At 41.4% G+C, this 18,985-nt stretch overlaps 1 protein-coding gene across 1 annotated transcript in view; it reads right to left on the minus strand.

The window, feature by feature from the left end:
- Positions 1 to 18,220, minus strand: part of LOC145493689 (uncharacterized) — a 54,651-nt gene extending 36,431 nt beyond the window's left edge. Inside the window, exons 1-14 of the mRNA XM_081473159.1 lie at positions 18,041 to 18,220; positions 17,878 to 17,960; positions 13,137 to 13,663; positions 10,684 to 10,842; positions 9,800 to 9,841; positions 9,338 to 9,400; positions 8,545 to 8,616; positions 8,031 to 8,114; positions 7,641 to 7,688; positions 6,819 to 6,872; positions 6,064 to 6,117; positions 1,261 to 1,314; positions 455 to 508; positions 7 to 60 (exon numbers count right to left, since the gene is read on the minus strand). Of these exons, the coding sequence (XP_081329285.1) occupies positions 7 to 60; positions 455 to 508; positions 1,261 to 1,314; positions 6,064 to 6,117; positions 6,819 to 6,872; positions 7,641 to 7,688; positions 8,031 to 8,114; positions 8,545 to 8,616; positions 9,338 to 9,400; positions 9,800 to 9,841; positions 10,684 to 10,842; positions 13,137 to 13,663; positions 17,878 to 17,960; positions 18,041 to 18,051 (1,359 nt within the window). The 5' untranslated portion in view covers positions 18,052 to 18,220. The remainder of the gene's footprint in view (positions 1 to 6; positions 61 to 454; positions 509 to 1,260; positions 1,315 to 6,063; positions 6,118 to 6,818; positions 6,873 to 7,640; positions 7,689 to 8,030; positions 8,115 to 8,544; positions 8,617 to 9,337; positions 9,401 to 9,799; positions 9,842 to 10,683; positions 10,843 to 13,136; positions 13,664 to 17,877; positions 17,961 to 18,040) is intronic.
- Positions 18,221 to 18,985: the final 765 nt, after the last annotated feature.

The raw sequence follows: 18,985 nt of genomic DNA on the forward strand, positions 1-18,985 counted from the left end.
ACTTACTCTTTCCCCAGCTTCGCCTTTGTCTCCTTTCTCGCCGCGAGCACCTGGCAAACCCTTAAAGAAAACGACAGAAAATAAACAGTTTATTGTGGATCAAATATATATTGTCAAGTGGACAAGTGGCGAGCTGTAAGACTCCACTCATTTGTTTTGACCAGCTTTTAACACGTATTGTTAGGCCCAGGTCAAACGTCAAACCTCGTATGAGACGGACATAATTGCAATCTGAGTAGATCCAAACGGGTAAAAGCTCGACCGTCGGGTCAGATGTCAAAATTGATTCGAATTTAGATCGACCAACACGTTCTATTCGTTTGCTCCAGTCGGACGAACTCAGTTGTGTCAAACGTCGAACTTATCATGAACTTAATTCGCTTAGTTTAGTTCGTCTTATGTGAAGTTCGACGTTTGACCTGGACCTTATATTTTACGACTGGATTTACTTTACCCGTGGTCCTTTGTGGCCCATCATTCCAGCCATGCCGTCAAGCCCTCTGTCTCCCTAACAGTAAAAATATGAACACAAGCGGTTAACATTTCCTACAATCTCTCAAGTTGTTAGCCTGTTTGTTGTTGTTGCTAGTGTTATTGTAGTTGAGTGAGCTCTTCAATAAATTTTCAAGTTTGCACATAAGGTAAGTACCTGAGACCCACAGAATGCCATCGTTTTATAACTCTGATATCTGTGTTAATCACGATGATGTCGCTGTTGTTCTTATCACATTGCAGTGCAAATTGTGTTTCACTATGAAAAGGTGTTTACGTTTAGCCTTACTCTATATTTACTTACTTCAAACATTACTTCTTCTAAACGATTTAATTGTTAATGTACACAACCGACAAATGCAAACATGTCTTTCGCAACCAACCAAAACTTGTCTACCGCGCAGACTCGCACAGATTACACACTTTGGATTCGTGTTCTGATTGGCTCACTGGTTTTACTTTCGTTTGATTTGATTGGAGAAAGGTGATAGCTTCTCTTTTGGCTTTACGAATATCAGCAGTCTGCCCTGTCAAGTGAAGTAAAACCGATCAGAATTTAGGGAGCTAACTTTGATGAAGCTCAAAACACACGATCGCGTCCACTTACTTGCATCTAATTGACTCAGCTTTAACTACTTGTTTACGTCTTACAAATTGCTTTAACATGCTCACCGTTCCATAGCATACTTTTTTCATGGATGGCATTGGTTCTTATATTGCTGTTGGTAGCTTGGATGAACAAGTTCTTTCGTACAATGAGATACCTACCTTTTCTCCCATGGGTCCGGGTGTACCTCGTGGGCCGTCCGGTCCAGGGGGACCCTAGAAAGAAAAAAAAAGGTTTTAATAAGTTGAAATGGTGAGGAAAATAAATATTGCAAGAAATAGCACTAGAGACCCTTTGACTGTCACTGTCATATCAGAGAAGCGTTGCTATGCAAATTGCAAATGAACTTCGTTCTAACACAAAAGAGATCAAGTGTGAGTTAAGGTGAGGTGAGGTGAGGTGAAGTAAGGTGAGGTTAAGAGAGGTGAGGTCAGGTGAAGTGAGATGAGTAAGGTAAGGGTTGCCACACCCCTCCGTAGATGGATGCTAGTCCATCGCAGGTTATCACCAAGATTGTCTCCACTCTTAAAAACAATTCGTAACAAATAGCATATAAGATAAAACTGAACGAGTTCAAATGCGAGGATTTACAGATTTATTAAGGTGGCTCCCTACAGTTTTACGATTGCACGCGCGCATAGGACGAAAGTCCAAGTAATCTGCGCGCGCTCAAAGGAAAACGTCAGTGTTTTTCGATTTTTATGACGTCATATGAGCACAAAAAGCAAAACTGGCAGTGAATTTTCTCGTGTTTCCTGCGGTGAATTTTTTTAAAATTTGGCTCAGATGTAACTACATACAATTCCTATAAAATACCCTATTTTTGTTTAAATCTGTCAGAGCTAACCTAATATATTTAGAATAATGACAACTTACAGAACATTGGAAATACCGTCTGAACAACGTTGACTTTTTACCAATTCAAAATGTCAGGCAATTTCATTTCCATGATGTGGCAAACTATGAAAATATTTCGCCGAAGGAAAGTATAAATATTAAGGAGTTTCGGCCAAAATAAGGAATATATCAGCCTGTCATTAGATGAGATGTTGCCATGGTAACGGCCTTAATCCAAAAATTAACAACCAAAAACTAAGCCTTATTTTACCGGTACCCATACTGGTAAATCTCTACAGGGAAAACTTTTAAGAGAAATTAACTAAGTTTCCTTTTCTAACTCACGCTCTATAGGGAGGGTGTTCGTAAATACTCTAGGGAGCCACCTTAAGGATAACCGCCCTATTTGAAATTTAATACAGTCGAACCTCCAGTTGCGAACACCTCTCGTAAGCGACCACCTCTCCTCAGCGACCAGTTTACCACAATACCAAAAGTTTCCAAGTCAAATCACTATATTTGGAACCTCTTGTAAGCGATCACCTCTCGCAAGCGATCGCGACCACTTTTAGAGCAAACTGTTCGAAATTTTCCTTTGTTTTTAACCTCCCGTAAGCAACCATTTTACACATTATACAGCGGAAATTGGATAATAAGGTGTTGTCTAGCACAAGAAACGGAACTTTGTCAATGGGAAGAATCGAATTTTTCTCTCGAAATTGACTTTTACATCAATAAAACATTACATCGGCATTGGCGCATTGGCGCATTGAATAAGACTTGGCAGTTACCATATTCTAATGCGAAAAAATATTGACCCATTATGGTCTAAGCTCTCGTTAGCGACCACCTCCCGTAAGCGCTTACGGGAGGTTCGACTGTATATAAAACAAAGCTTACAAAATGGTAAGGTACATCAATCATATCAGCCTGGTGCTAAACGGCTTCGCAACCAATCAGTGCACGCGTACATGACTATATTTTATATTGAGCTATGAAGCCATTAAGTACAGGCGATAGTTTGCAATGTTCACACTTTTATTGAAAAATTGCTATTGTTACTGATACTTCTTCGAGATATCCCAGTCCATATTTAACGCTAATTAGCACCTCTAACTCTCAAATGAGTTCAATAGAAGGTGGATTTACTCTCTAACCAGTCACATATAACAGAAAATGGTTAAGCTGATTCTTATCTCGTTAAATCTACATTTTAGCGCGTTTTTATTTAAAAAAGATATACTCCCTGTCCACATGTTGTCGCTCATTAAGATAGCGCTATGGATTTATCATCATCCAGGTATAAAAAAATCATCCAGGAATCCATGTTAAAACCTCATCATACGTTATTAACATTAAAGCTCGCACAATTTTTCCTTTTTGCTTCATACTGGAAACGTATCCTTCAAGAAACTGTTCACTCATTAGATATGCACTGATATACCTCCGTACCTTCCTTTGTCTAAGATGATAGTTCACACCTAGGTCATTTGCAAAACAGAAGGTGTAAATTATTCCCCAGCAGCTGCTGAATTGTTCGATAAATGAGTTTGGTTTTCATTCGTAACAACTAGTAATCTGCTAACTGCTACTAAACATATCGTAATTACTAGACATGATGGAAGAAAATTAAAATCAAAGAAAGACGGCCAAACCTTCAGCTGTGAGTACGTGAATCATGATTATTTACCCTTCATTGAGTTAAACAAAGTGATCAGCATCAATATGAACTCTAGCAAGACAGATCTATTTGCGAACGCTTCAAGTCAGGTGCCTTCCGAATTTTTTTGCCCTATTGAACCTGTATTTGTTTGGGTTTTAAGCGAGACGGCCACATTCAAGATAGCTGCTGCAACTACAGTAACTGTTTGTCCCATGGCGCTTCTCCTAAACATGTTAGTAATACTAGCGGTAAAACTGAAGAAACAGTTGAAACAACACGACTCGAACATTCTGTTAGCAAGCTTGGCTGTAGCCGATGTTCTAATGAGCTCTATCTCCATGCCACTAACTATCACTTTAGATGTGCTAAATCTTTTCAAGCGGTTTTTGAGCCCGAACGTTTTTTGCAGAATAGCTCTGGCAAATGAAATGGTGTTACATATTGTTGGTTCTTCATCTATGTATCATCTAGCTTTGATTGCTTGGGAGAGGTACGTGGCGATAACAAAGTGGACTCAGTACAGAGTCATTATCACCAGAGGTCGTGTTAAGAAGTATGCAAGAATTGCATGGCTGTTAGCTGTGTTGATATCAACTCAGCCGAGCATAATGAAAGTCTTTGGTGTGCAGTATAAATATCTTAGAGTAGTCAATATGGTCGGCATCCTTCCGTGTTCTGCGTGCATAATACAAATCGGATCTTTCTACATAATGGTTTATCTCGCTGTCAGAAAACGGGACACTTCTTCAATCAGCAGAGTTCATTCTCTGGTTAAAGCCAGGCTCGCCACGGAAGTCGCGAAAATGACTGGCATACTGACAGCCGTCGTGTTAACTTCGTTCGCTCCATCGTTAGTCGTGGTGATCTTCGGAGGATCTTATCCCGCACTTCGTAGAAGTTCGTATTTCCGTTGGTCCATGATGCTGGCTCAACTCAACTCTCTCTTTAACCCGCTTCTTTATTGCTACAAGGATCGCCGATATAGGAACGCAGTGCTAGAGATGTTAAAGCTGAGAAGACCTGCAGCCGGCGTACAGAGAAGGGGAAGACGGATTGCTTCGGTCCTGTTGTCGGGATCACCAAACTGTGGCTCGATATCACACCTTTCAAACACTGATGACCACCAAAAGACTCAGGTGAAGCGGGAAAGATGTCCAACAGGTCCATCATGTGAAACAAACAGAGTGGTCTGTGTGGAGATACAACATCAACCGAAGACCATCACAACAAAACCCGAAATTCAAGACAACAGTGGTGTAGGAACAAAACGAAGTCAAAGTTAGCTCGGAGACGCCAGCGATTAGCCTCATGTTTCAAGATTCCAGGATTTACTACAGCCCCAAGCCTCAAACCTTCACACAACAGGTTCTCGGCACCATTACCGTGACAAGGCAAGATCTAAGTCCTTGGATGAACATGAGTTGTTTGACTGAAATGATCGGTAGCAGGAACAAATGTCAGTAGGAAGCGATACGAAGACCGTTAACAGCGCCATAAACGTAAACGTATAAGAAAATTCCAGATCGTGAACTAAATGGCCTTGTATTAAAGTTGTAAGGAGAATTAATTGCCGAAAGCGAGTGGCGTTTGATGCGTGAATACATCATGATGTATGCTAAGCATTGTTACGCGCAGCTCCCGAGAAGACATGTGACACTTTTTTGAACAAGTTCGTTGTTTGGTTCGCATTGGATAAAATCACGTTCTTTATCGAGTTTAGCAGAGGGTTTTCCCTCTTTGGTAGATACTTTAAACACGTTAATAAAGTTCATTCATTCATTTAACATCTATATATTTGACTACACATAGGGGAAACCCAAGTACAAGCAGAAATGTCGACAATTCATTATCGTGCTTCACTTTGTATATAAAACCATCGTTTTCGTGAGGAGCACGGCTAAGAACGAGAGAAATGCAACGAAAGAATACTTGCTCAAAGGGTAAAGAGAGATTTTCGGGCTTATTAACTAGAACATGCAGCATCATGAACCCGTTTGCCTGTGAGTTTGTCGGGGATATCACTAACCCGCGGATCTTAAGGCTAGTTTTCACTAGGGACAGACAAAACACATTGCAGCATGGATGTGTTTCATGGAACACATGATGTTTCTGTAAAGCGTTCGTCATAAAAACCTTTATAATATGAATACAAAGGCAATGCTATTACACTCGGTATATGCAAGCGTGCATCATTGGATAGGGCGTGAGAAAAGTAAATTTCACTTGGCCACCTCGCTTGGCAATGTTATAAAACGACTGATTCATGCTTTTAGACAAGTATTATCGAGTTATCATCCACTTAGAAAGTTTGGAGAGCACTCAAGAAGCTGAAATTTCTCTCGACTGCGCCTCGAGAAACTCTTACGTTTTTCTCGAGCTCTCCAAACTTCCACGTATTTCATAACTCGATCACTCGACGATGCGCGCTAGAGCATGAATCGATTGTCAAAGCCTGGTCACTTACCGGTTTTCCAGGTCTTCCCGGTGGGCCTCGGTTGCCTTGGTTACCGGGTGGACCCTGCCAAACAAAATTACAGGGAGTCCAACAGAGTTACCTCATCAAACCAAACACTGTGAATAAATTGAAACTATAAAGAAATTCTCGTTTTTCTAAAAAGCCTTGAACGCAACTGTTTTTTGAGTTTGTATTCCATGACGTCAAACAACAGGCGAAAAACACCTGCGTTGTCCCAGTTTTGTCAACTGGTCCTCGCATTGGAAGCAGGGGGAATAATTTGCTTTTGCTTTTTTATGTTTAAAATTAAACGCCTTTCGCCAATCTGTTTCATTGTGCCCGGTTACTCTACGTTAAACCGAACGACATAATCGTGTGATACATCAGAAGCATGTTCCCAACTCTAGACGTGGTTTTTCAATGGTCACCGAATTTGCCGACGTTTTTACAATTTTTGCGACGCACACAGAAATTACTCGAAAAGTGTGCCCGCTAAACTAGTTGTCAGCTTCTAATAATTACTTTAGGATTAATTCCCCTTAGTACGTCATGTCCGAAAAAACTGACAAATATCATGCACTTAAAATCAGCGAAATGCCCACACAAACAGCAAAATGAGACTTGTCGTTTCTATTTTATGCCATGCAAATGTAGTCGATTCCTCCAGTAAAGTTATATCAGCGACATTGCTCCACCTTAATTACATTCGAAACGACTCCGTAAAATGGGACGCACAAATTAGAATTAATTATGCTAATATTTACCGGAGATCCAGGGTCCCCTTGGGATCCTTTTTCACCAGAACCTCCCGGCAAACCCTGCAGGCAGATAATACAACACCATGTTATGTGCAGCAATTCATCTTCAGAACATCACAAGAGTTTTGGGAAGGTTAGCAGTTTTGTTCTTTCCCTCCCCAGCCTATCCAGTGTTGAACTTCTAGCTAAAACCCTATTTTAAGCAAGGTTCCAACATTGATTGGGAGGGGGGGGGGGGGAGGAGTAAGGAGGGCAGACAGCGGGGGATCCACAAACAGATCCTATATGGTCTTCACTGAACCCAAACTCACTGCAATAGGGTACAATTAAAGGACCTTTCCAACAACTTAACTGAATTTGTGAACACAGCCAGCAGAACTCCCTGCTTGGTAGTCTGGTGGCGATTCCAATCCGTGGCCTCCCGCGTTGATGGTGGGGGCCAATTAACTGGGCTAACGAGAAGTTCGTTATGGCAATGAGACTTGTTGGTTTGTAAAAATGATTACCATCTTTCAAGTTACTTTTATCTTACACGTGTTTTCGTTGACAATGTGGCCTAGTGAAAAACATAGATTTGATGGAAGTTCGACGTTTTTTAACGCCACTGAGCTAATCACCTTGGAGCTGGATAACGCTTAAGCCTGCATGGTTCAGCAGCAGGCAGTTCATACTTCGACAAGTTAGTGCAATCATTTTCTCCCTTTATGAAACGAGAGGTAGTTTTCAGTAATGAGAATTGCATTATTACTCAGATTGACGTCTTCACTCCTTAGAGAAGTGGCGGCAATACGATTAGCGTGTGTATGTCTGTACCAGGTCTGTACTTACCGGGGGACCGCGCTGTCCTCTGGCTCCGCGGGCGCCTGGATCTCCAGGCTGAAGTATTAAAAGAAACAAGAAAGTCAATATAAAACGTCTACTGTAATAAAGAATTAAATAAAATACGGGTAAAATGGGACGCGTAACTAGTTCATGAACCGGTTCTCTATTTACATTCAAACTCGATGGCAAAGACGTAAATTTGAGGGAGAAACCTTCTGAAATGGATATTTTAGTGTCATTTGAAGTAGTCTTCAAAATAAAATTTCGTCCGTTTCTTTGTCAAAACTGAAAGGTGAGCGCTACAAAAATACATTTACCACTGCGTTCCAGGCTAGGACAGGACACCCGGATTAAACGGGCAACCTTAAATTCATGATAGTTAGATCAAACACTCACCACCGAAGGAGGCTCTACGACAAGTCCGCCTGCTACCGGGCCACCTGGACCCTTATTATCTGATCCCTGCAGTCTTCTCCATCTCTGAAATGTTGGAAATACACACTTGTAAGGGATGTTCTTGTCTAGCTCTCATAATGACACCAGGGTGTTTAAAAACAAGCTTAACGGAAAGGAGCCCAAACGATAATGGGCTGATTTTCTAAAACAGTACTAGAAAAATGATAGAACTTTTTTGGAAGTGATCAAGGATTAAGATCACGTGGATGGAAAAGTATATTACTAATCAAGTTGGATAAATAAATTCACATGCGACTTCGTTTTAGCCTTCAAGCTCTGAGCAAAAATTAAACCTCGAGACAGGTCGGATTTTTTTTATAAACAACGTCAACTTTCTAAGAAGACAAAAGTTTGGGATCGGTCGAGCAAGAAATAAGGGGAACAGAGTAAACTAACATAGATAAGCAAAAATTGGTAAGCCACGAGTAAAGAGTTAAAATGAGATTCTACTTACCACATATATTCCGTCTCCGGGGGGGCCAGGTGGACCAGGGGGTCCTGCAGAACCTGGGGAGCCCCGAGGTCCCTAAGAAGGAAAACGTTTTTACTGTTTTAATTAAACTCTCCCGTAACTAGCATAGACATAACCGGTTAAGAGAATTTGTAAATTGATATTAGATCTTTGTCTACGAGAGATGGAGATGGCCGTGTTCACGTAGGCAGACGAATAGACCGCTACAGCTTTTTTTTTTTTTGCCAACACACGAGTTTCACTCTCTCTCCTCTGCAGAAGTTCGAAGCGTTCGTTATAGATATCGTTCAACGGATTCTCCCCACCCGAAAAAAACCCATTTGAGTCCCTGCGGCGGAGAGAGTGAGTTTCATGCGTCTCGTATTTTCCTACCCGCACTTAGTATTAGATGCTTATTATGACTGAGACTTATTATTAACCGTATTTCCTAGGTAAATACGGCCAATATGACCTCATCATTTCCTAACTCTGCATTATAGAAATCTTTTGAATGCGGTGGTTAGGTTTCCGGACCACTTTCTATGGAATGCTCGCGCTAGAGGTCTCTAACAGCGTATAATCAAAACTGAATGCACTGCTGACTCGATGGCTAACGGCAAACGGTCTGGATCATTGAGCCCCATTATTTCGACTTACAACAGACGTTTGTCACAAGTCCAGGGCCATGATGGGAGCCCTGGTAGCCATGGCCTTCAGAAAGACTCGTGTTGTAAGTCAAGATATTGGCTTTAATAAACCAGCCCTTCTGAAAGAGGGCCAGCCGTCTGTATCATACCTGAGAGCCTCTTTCGCCTCTCGGTCCGTTGTATCCTTTGGGTCCTTGTGGGCCCGGGGGTCCCTGTGGAAGAAAGCAAAGCGAACCAAGTCGTGAAACAGCTGCTGGTTATATGGCAAGGTATATTTGATTAGCAATCGAAAAGCACGCTCTGCTGGTTTGAGTGTGCCTTTCACGTGCTTTATTGCCTTGATTCCAGTGAAACTTGTTAGTAAGATTGCTTTTGGATTTACGTTTACTTATGCAAGTAGGGAATGCTATTTTACCACGCCTGCTACGAGTGTGAGAGGTGGGGGTAGGGGGTAGGGGGTAGGGGTTTTGAAAATGTGTTAGTTCGTGGGGGCGGGGTAACTTTTTGTTTTTCTCTTAACCGCTAGGGTTACAATGAAACGGAACAACTTTTCAAAAATCCACCTCTTCCATACCCGATGATCAAACGATACAAACAAGTTCTGTACATACCGCAGTGCCTGCAGGACCAGGAATCCCTCGCTCTCCCTTAATCTGAAAATAGAATTCAAGCCGATTATTAATCGTTTTCCTGCTAAAATCGTCATTCCATTCACAAGATATTGTTTCATGACCTGTCCCGCGCTATTACTATGAAACAATTAACACAAAATATTGAAATGAACAACGTGACCAGCCCCCAGTTGGCTGCACCAGTATCGCAGAGGTCATGAATTAAAATCCCGTTCAAGCTTGAAATTTTTTTCTGGCTTTAATTTCACAGCTGCTTAAGTTGGTCGATAAAACTGCGATGATTATTCATGTCTTTACATCTTTCTCCACCGTTCATATATATGATCTTTCATTTAATGAAGGTTGACTGGACTAGTTCTCGTTCATTTTACTCGATCGACAGACTGTTGTTTCGTGGGAGTGTTTCCCACTCGTCACGATCTAGATGACAACGTTAATTAGTTGGTTTATTTAGAATTCCCTTGATCTTTCACATATTCACTTGCACATTTTTGAGCGTTATGCAGTGCGAACAATCCTGAATACAACTTTTGTCGCAACTGCGCATCACAATCCTTTTAGCCGGCATTGGAAAACAAGCTGTACTGAGAAACTAAACATGTATTGCCTAACCGTGGACAGGTGCCAGGTTTTCAACCTTTTTAACATGCGTGTTTTAGTGATGTTCTCGTTTTCGTTTCGGTTAGCTATGGTCTTAGTCTCAGACAATTGATGATTCATTATGCCTTATCGTCGCCTTTTCGGCCTTTTTCCATATCTGTCTGCCATTTTGAGCTGGAAATCTTCGATTCGAACTTTGAAATGGCGTAATATACACCCCCTCCACCCAACCCCCACTTGTAGCGTTAAGTATGCGTACTTACATATCGGACATTGTTGACGATCTGTACGTTTCTCTCTTGAGCAGCACCGCTTAAGAAGGGCGCATAAGGTAGCGGAGTGTCACAATCCGGCGTGAAGTCTTTACAGTAAGAAAGAACTCTGAACACGTCCGGGGCTATCAACAGCTGCTGTAAAGAACCCTGAAAGGAAAGACAACGACACTAAGTCTAGACTTCTCCACAAGTTGAGCTGTGAACGCCGACCAGCTCGGAAGGCAAAAAATGACTGCGACACTCAAAACGCGAGTAGGAAGAGCGCAAGGTTGAGGAGCTCTGAGCCAAGTAGTTGTATGGACTGTAAAGATGTTTTCTGGGCAAAAGCTTTTCATTGCCTAGCTGCTTTCTTTGATATTTTAGTTAAATAATTGGAAGCTTAGAGTTTAAAACATTTCGTCCAATTACGTTGTTACATCGGAGTTGAACGGCAACATACTCTATCCTGCATCTGACGACCCCTCTTTACTTCAATTACGTACAGATCTTGGACTTCGATTTACGGAAACTTTCACGTATAAATCACTTCCGTTTATATCTAATCTGAATACTTAGCAATTTCACAAAGATCGTTCCCGAAACACACCATGCTAACTTAAATGAATCATGATCAATCTATACGGTCATCCAACGATCAAAAACGATGATGACCATTCGGGAACACGAGAACAATCTAGAAAGCTCCAGCCACTGGCGAGTGTTCTCTACATACCCCAAGAATTGCTACTCTGTATCTACAACGGCGCATGGCCCTCCGCAAATATGTACAGACATGAACTCTGGAGTCAAGCTGGCTGCTCAGTTAAAAATGACCAGCTACTTATACTGGTTGGAAGTGTAAGCCTGTAGCTTGTTTGTCTCTGTTCTTAAGGTTACAGTATACCTTCGGGTCGGCAATTTTCTTCAAATTTGGATTTTTGGGTCAAAACAGAGGTCGAAGAATAATCTCTAATTTCTGAAAAAAATTTTTGAAAAAGGCTAAATATTGGCGGAGAAATGGCGGTTTTACGTTTTCACCGGAAGTAAAAGTTTACCTCTTGATTGACAGCCCTATGGCGCGTATGCAATCAACCGAGACGATTTTCGCGGGAATTACCTATATGGATGTCACGAATTGACTACTCAGTTGATCAGCATTGTTGTTCTGACTACCCAGCATTTTTGATATTAGGCGTGTCTCTATTAAGTTATAAGTAAACATAGACCACGTTTAAACCATGGACCGGTTCGAAAAAGCGAAAACAGCGAAGAACGAATGAAAATACATCAATGAGTGAAGAAGCGAAAGTTCGCCACGCGGATGAAGCTATAGTTATCGTATAAGGCGGGCAAATATTCGTGGTGAGAGAAAAGAAAGGTTCTGTAAAAATTTCGGAACTTGACAGCAATAACAGGGATGCTGACAGAGACTCTTCTGATGAGTCCGATATCGACGAATCGTCGGACTCATTGAGACCATTTGAAATATTATCCATGCACAGTTGCCCACACACAGTTGCTCTCCGCGCTGTCTTTTATTTGTTTCCTTCGCTCAGCCACTCTAGCGTTCGTATCCTTTTCAGTCTTCCCCATTTTGCTAGACCAGCTTCAAGAAAAACCGAGCTACAGAAAAATTATCTCTCTGCCTTCGGTTCCTTGAGCGCATTGCGAAACACAAGAGTTTTTTAGAGATTCGTGCATAAATTTCACCAGGAGGTTAACGGTAATAAAGTTTCCCTGCACTGATGGGCTTAGTTACCTGAGAACCCAGTTAAAGGCGTTTGTGGGCGGAGTTTGTTCGCGAAGCAGAAAATTTTTCTTAGCGCTGTTTTCTCGAATAAATTTTTTCGCTTGAAGCAGACACTTTAAAGAGTTATAACTCAAAGGGAATTTGTTCAATTGCTCTTAAATTTGGACAGTGGCTAGTTTAACATATAAACTACAAAAGCGTGTCTGGGAATTGTTAATTTCGAAATACTTTTTCTTCGAGAGCGATTTTTGTACGATCACTCCACATTTTTTTAATCCTATTTCGAAAATGTTCTGTAACTTTTTACTGCAATCGAATATGCCAAAACGCAGACACGTTTTTTAAGCGCTTTGGGCCCTGAAACCGAGGAAAAAATTAAATTGGCGAAAAACGAAATTCGCTTTGACTTGTAGCTTTCGAAAGGTGATTCGGGCGCTCGCATTTAGTGGTCGTGAAAAATTCGACAATTCATTTTCTTTCAAAATTCTTGGTATAGTTTGATAGCCAGCTCCATAAGCTTTAATTTGGTATAGGGGTTTAGGTATCTACAGCTTAAACTGCACGCGCTACATCGCTTGCGCGCGAGACACCCCTGAAGGTATACTGTAATCTTAAATGAAAGTTGAATACTAAGGGCAACACTAAGGTTAAGAATTTAATGGAGATTTCCAGAAAAAGATCGAATGGATATCTAGGGAGTCTTTGCTCATACCTTGAAATCTCCTTCCAATCTCACGATACCGTTTCGGCCAAAATTCGGATTAAAGCCCTTTGGCTTTTTCGCGTGCTCTTTAGGCTTGGCACAGTCCAGGGACAAGGTCACGTGTCTTTGTCTGACTGCAAATGCCACTCTGTGCCAGGCACCATCATTTAACCTTTCGCTGAAGCCTGCTCGAACGGGGGCCTTCCCTCGTCGTCTGTATTCAAATTCCACAGGATTCAAACTAAAAGATAGACTCTGCTTTCCGTCAATTATTGTAAACAAGTCCGCTCTGTTGTCAGTCTCAACTTTTACCGTGGCGAACAAAACAAATTCTTCCGGGATACCATTTGGAAAGAGCGACTCCACCGTGGTGTTAATAGTTGTATCGGTGGATGACAAATCGTAAGCAATATCCCATCCCTGCTGGCCGTCGGAGAAAGGCAGCGGTCTGCTCTTGCAGAGTCCGGTTGTCTCGATGTTAAGCTCGCTCAAACTCCATTGAAATTCCTGCACCAAGTTCACGACGTCAGAAGTATCTGAGATATCAAAGATACGGTGTAAGAAATAGGTTGCTTTAAAACATTGTTTTTAAGTTTCTTTTAGCTGTGTTCATGTGCCCTCACCCCACTTTATTAAAGACTTCGATCAATAACGTCTCCTCGAGCTCATACAACACTTCAAAATTCCAATTCGATCTGGAAACAGTGGACAAACAGCCACTCCTTGGGTGTACCACGGCTAATTCTCGTAATTTTACATCCAGTTAAATTCTACAGTCAGACACTAGAAAAAGGGACCAATACATGGGCTCGAAGAAAAAAAAAAAAACTGTAGATGAAGTAAAAGAGAGAGACGTTGATAGAATAGACCTATTAAGCTTGGGCAGTTTCAGACCTAGCCTGCGTAGCAAGCGTTTCCGTGGGGTTTGGAAGCAAAGAAAGATCGAGGAACGGGATTTTCGGTGTTTTGTCTGCGCGGAAAATGGGGCGAGAACCAAAAAAAAAAAGAAAGACGGGGGTGGGAGAGGGGAAGGAAGGAAACGCTTGCAGACAAACCCCCGGATTTTGAGAACCTCCGTTCGCCAGCGAACGGAGCTCTTGATTGGCTGGGCTAGTCCAATATTATTGACATGTGTCGATCAAAGGTATTTTAATACCTTTGAGTACCGGACAAATGGGGAAGACGCGTTCGAAGCTTGGTTACAAAACGCTTTAACTTTTCTCACTGAACAAGGATTTAGTCGTCAGCTTCGACAGTACGGTAGAAATCCTGTAGTGTAATGCCGACGCTTTTGTTTTTCGAAGCCTACACATCATTGCAGAAGTAAGCGCGACACAATTTGCAGCTGTTCCTTTAATTTTAACATCACTTTCTTGAATGCCACATGCGCCAAGGACAAGATAATAAACCACGGGACAGAAAATTCGCACTACTGCGTAGGAAAACCTAGTGATTTCAATTCGTCTGGCTTGTTACATGGCAACATGTCGTAGGTACTCTGACATTTCATTAGAAGCATTTTTGTTGACTGCATTTAGAACCTCTGGGTACAATTCTGATTGATTTGTTATAGTGTTAGCTGCGGCATGCCAGTTTTTGTCACATATTTGCCTTACCAAAAATTCAGTCGTCTCGTCGCGGGGAATTCTTACGAGGACATTTTATAAACAACTTGACTTGGAGGCCGCCTAGGGGAAGATCGTCTTTATTCAGATACTGGTCAAGATTATCGTTCTTTCCCCTCTCACATGTTTGAAGCCTCTCCTGCCCACATTCCAAAGTTTGCCGAGAAGACTTTCCGTTGTTTGTTTTTTCTGCAGGCGATAACACTCGATCCGATTTGCGGATCTGGCGTTTCCAGCAAACGCTTCTTTACTGGAATTGCCTTTGTGGGAGTTGACTTGCAAATTTTACCTTGTATCGATTCCTGGACGAATGAATACAGTGATCCAAGATTTGGAATCGTGCGAGCACAAGGATTACTAACGCGACTGGAATACTTCTCACATTTTAACTTTCTGGCACATTTGTGCTAAAACTTCACCCTTGCAGTCCTTCCGTTTAGACGGATTGAGTAGAAATATAGCTTGATTATAAATTACCAAATTTAATTCATCGAGATTTTTCCGTTCCCACCGTGCGCTCGATGTTTCAGATATATTTTGACAAGTAAAGTTTATTTTGGTTCAAAGTTCACTTCCGCTACGGAAGGCCGAAGATTTTATTGGTTATTTTATTGATTTTATTCCTTCGTTCCTTCCCTTCCCTATCCCCCTTCTTTTACTCGCTCCATTTTTCGCGCTGTAATTCTTTGCTCCCGAACCCCACAGAAACGCTTGCTACGCAGGCTATTTCAGACCATGTGATGATACTCTTGTAGACTGCAAAACAGTCGTTTTCGGACGTTTTCGGAAGGCGCGATCCTCGCGTGTGAAGCGCGCGAGCCTCACACGCCCGTAGCGTCTCTCCCCATTCTCCCCCGCCGTTTTTACACTCGTTCCAGACCTTTCGTTCGAATATTGACCGTCGCTCGCGATCGCAAAAAATACGACTGTTTTGCAGTCTAATACTCTTGAGAATTCTTGCTTTCAATGAATTTCAAACAAGGAATGAAAAAAAAAATTTTAGATGGATAAAAGAACAATTCTCCCGGAGAATATCACGTGGTCTGTAAATGGGAAGACAAACTCCCAAAGCTAAAAAGGTATTTTACTGATAACCACAACAATGTACTTTTTTTCATGGCACACAAGCGCGTGGCACCGTGAGAGACCTGGTCTTTGTCTGCGTCACGCAAAGTAGGCAGTGTGTGACATCTGTGAAAGCCAGTCCAAACGGGAAAATAAATCCCAAACACGAAAGGATCCTCGCAGTTACGTTAGCAGTTTAGACAATTGCAATGAGGCCTGAATCTAGGGCATCTCATCTACAGGTTTTGCACTCATGGCGTCCGAGGTGTGATGGTCGCAACCAACTGAGATATCAAGCCACGTTTAAAAGCTATTTATTATTTTTTTTTCCTGTTTTCATTCATGCATGGAATTTAAACTGGTAAAAGCAGTTACTACAACAAACATGTATCAATCAATTGTTTCGTCAGTAAAGAGATTTGATTAAAAACGTCAAAGGTTCTTCACGTTGCTATTGCGTGACGGAAATAAAGATCCTGAGCTGGAGGTCACTAGGGTAACACAAGACAGTTCCGGATGTTACTGATTTCAGACGAAAGTACAAAAAAATGGGTTCTAAATTTGGACTAAAGTCCTACCAAATAGCAATAGCTAAAGACGGTCATTTACGTACTCAAAAATTACTTGAAACGTCCTCTACCGAAGCACTGTCTTTAATTTCTGGTAATCAAAGAGCAAATGTCGAAGGAAGATGTCCCAAGAAGATGCCCTACACACCTGGTAAATGATACAAACTTCTTCACTCGTTTTCTCTTTCAATGTGTCGAAACGTGAGGCTCACAAAAATATTATTTCAAAATAAGTTTGTAAACAATTATCGCAATTAATCACAAACAAATCAAGACAAATAATCATTAACTTGGTAATATATTTTTTTATACTAAGTACTTATTACGAGCATAAAGAAATCCGCAGAGTACAGCGTCTAAACCGATGATACCAAATGAAGAGAGGCGTGCGAATTTAAAGACTTAAAGTCATCGTTCATCCATAGAAAACCACTCAAAACATCTTGAATACGTGGTAGAGGGTTTTACGAGGATCGTCTGACGATACGTCGGGATTTCTCAATTATAACAATGATTGACTGTCTCACATCAGCACATGCAAGATCAAGTTTCGCTCTTTGGGCAAAGCATTGTAGAATACACAAGCGATGATTACCACTGAATGTTTCACTAGAGCATTTAGAACACTGAACCTTAGAGGAAAAAGTAACGATAGGTTTAGAAAAGTACACTGTTAGTCGATCAAACTACGTTCTCAATTTGCGCTTAGCGGACAATACACCATTGTTTGGGTCAAATAGTGACAGCAATCATATAGAACATTCATCGATAAAGCAGTTCTTGTTCACATCACATCACGTTAGACCCGAGATTTACAGGACATAGGAAAAGGAAATACACATGCTATTACTATTACTATTAACATGTCCCAGCCATATGAATGTATAGGACGTGCCTTTGTTTATAAATAGGTTTACGCTAGTAATGAGTAATGACTTTTCACCCAACTGCGCGCTCGAGGCTAAATAAGTGCGCAGAAAACTCTGACTAACTTTGGTAAAAATGTATCATTATTACAGGGGAGTCGTAGAATGGATCAATATAGGTTAAACAACAGCAAAGCGCTAACTGCTGTGGACCGGACGGGCGGCATGAAGTAAGAAACGCCGTATAAACCCTCACGCGATCCTGTAACAACTGACATAGAAAATCGGAAAATTCTACTAGTTATTTCCAAAGTTTATTGTAACAACCAAGAATACTGCATGCTGGTAAAGCATGCTTGCTTCATTTGGACAACACTGAAATCAAAGCCGGAAAGCGCAAGATTCGCGCAAACGACAAACAGTCCTGCTTTGTTATGGGGAATATAAAGAAATTCTCATTCGGACAGACCGTCGGGTTGCATTACTTGCATGCGTTCTGCGTGCCATACAAACGATTTATTTTACGAGTCTGTGTCAATATTCTGCATGATTACTACCTCCAGGTCCTATATAGAAGTCATTAAAACAGTTTACAAAACACCAAATAATATTCTAATTGGCGTACCTGTGGGAACGGCAGCGTCCCGGGACGAAACTCCATGCATCAGAAGCACGCATAATAGAATAGCAGTGCTAAGGCCCTGCAGACTGAAAGAGAAATCACACAGATGAAATGCTATAGGACAGGGTATTTTGAGAACAAAAACGCCAGTAGACTATATGCTTACCAGGGAAACATGGCTGGCGTCTGTTTCGGCCCAGCTACGAGACCGCTAATGCTGCAATATTATCCGCGGTGGAAGGCGAGTTCAACACAGAGGACTTCAGTACTCATGTACGGTGTATTGTTGGAATCAAGTCTATACGCTGATTGGTCCCATGTTCCGCGGGTAATTTTAGATATGCATTTACCGCGCGCGCTAGTTTAAAATGACGGGAAAAAGCAATTTCTGCTGGATTCGTGTAAAATAAAAACAGTTTTATACAAAAGGAGGTACTTTTGTTTTTGTTGTCAAAGGAGCATCATATAAACTAGTCATTACAGGCCGCGTGGTAATCCCTTATCTCGGGTAGGAGTCCTGTACTCCTGTTGCGAGACGATCTCCGTTGTAATTACAGACCCGTGAAAAAAGCCGCACAGGGAGAACTTGAAATTGCGTGGAATTTTTCCTGGATCTTTCACTTCTTAGCCGCTGCCAATGATTCCACGCCATTTTCTTCTTCCTCTCAGCAGATGATCAATATGGAAAACTGGGCCCTTATGAATAAAACTTCTTGATACAGTTGGCTTTCTTACCTGTGATACGATATCATTTTTTTTTTTTTGGAAAGAAAAAGAACGACTTAAAAAAAGCGCAATTCTTATTTCCATTGAATATTTTTTCTTTCAAAATATAAAGAGGTTCCCGAAGTGTTTTTTGAGGAGGGCTATAATTACACGTACACGGGTTTAAGCCAATCAGAACAGGATTTTTTAATTTCATTTTTGGATTTGACAAAAAAAGTGCCCTGGATGCACCAAATGAAAAATGGTTCCCTATCCTTCGGGTCATCAGGTATCCAGCCCAAAATTTTAAACTTTCTGACTCAACATCACGTCACTGTCTTGTCACAACTCTGCCAAGCAATTTACCAGCCTCGAGTGCTTGCCGGAGCTGTCTGTCGTTTTTCTA

The sequence above is a fragment of the Orbicella franksi genome, chromosome 1 (genome assembly GCF_964199315.1).
Source record: "Orbicella franksi chromosome 1, jaOrbFran1.1, whole genome shotgun sequence".
NCBI classification, from domain to species: Eukaryota; Metazoa; Cnidaria; class Anthozoa; order Scleractinia; family Merulinidae; genus Orbicella; species Orbicella franksi.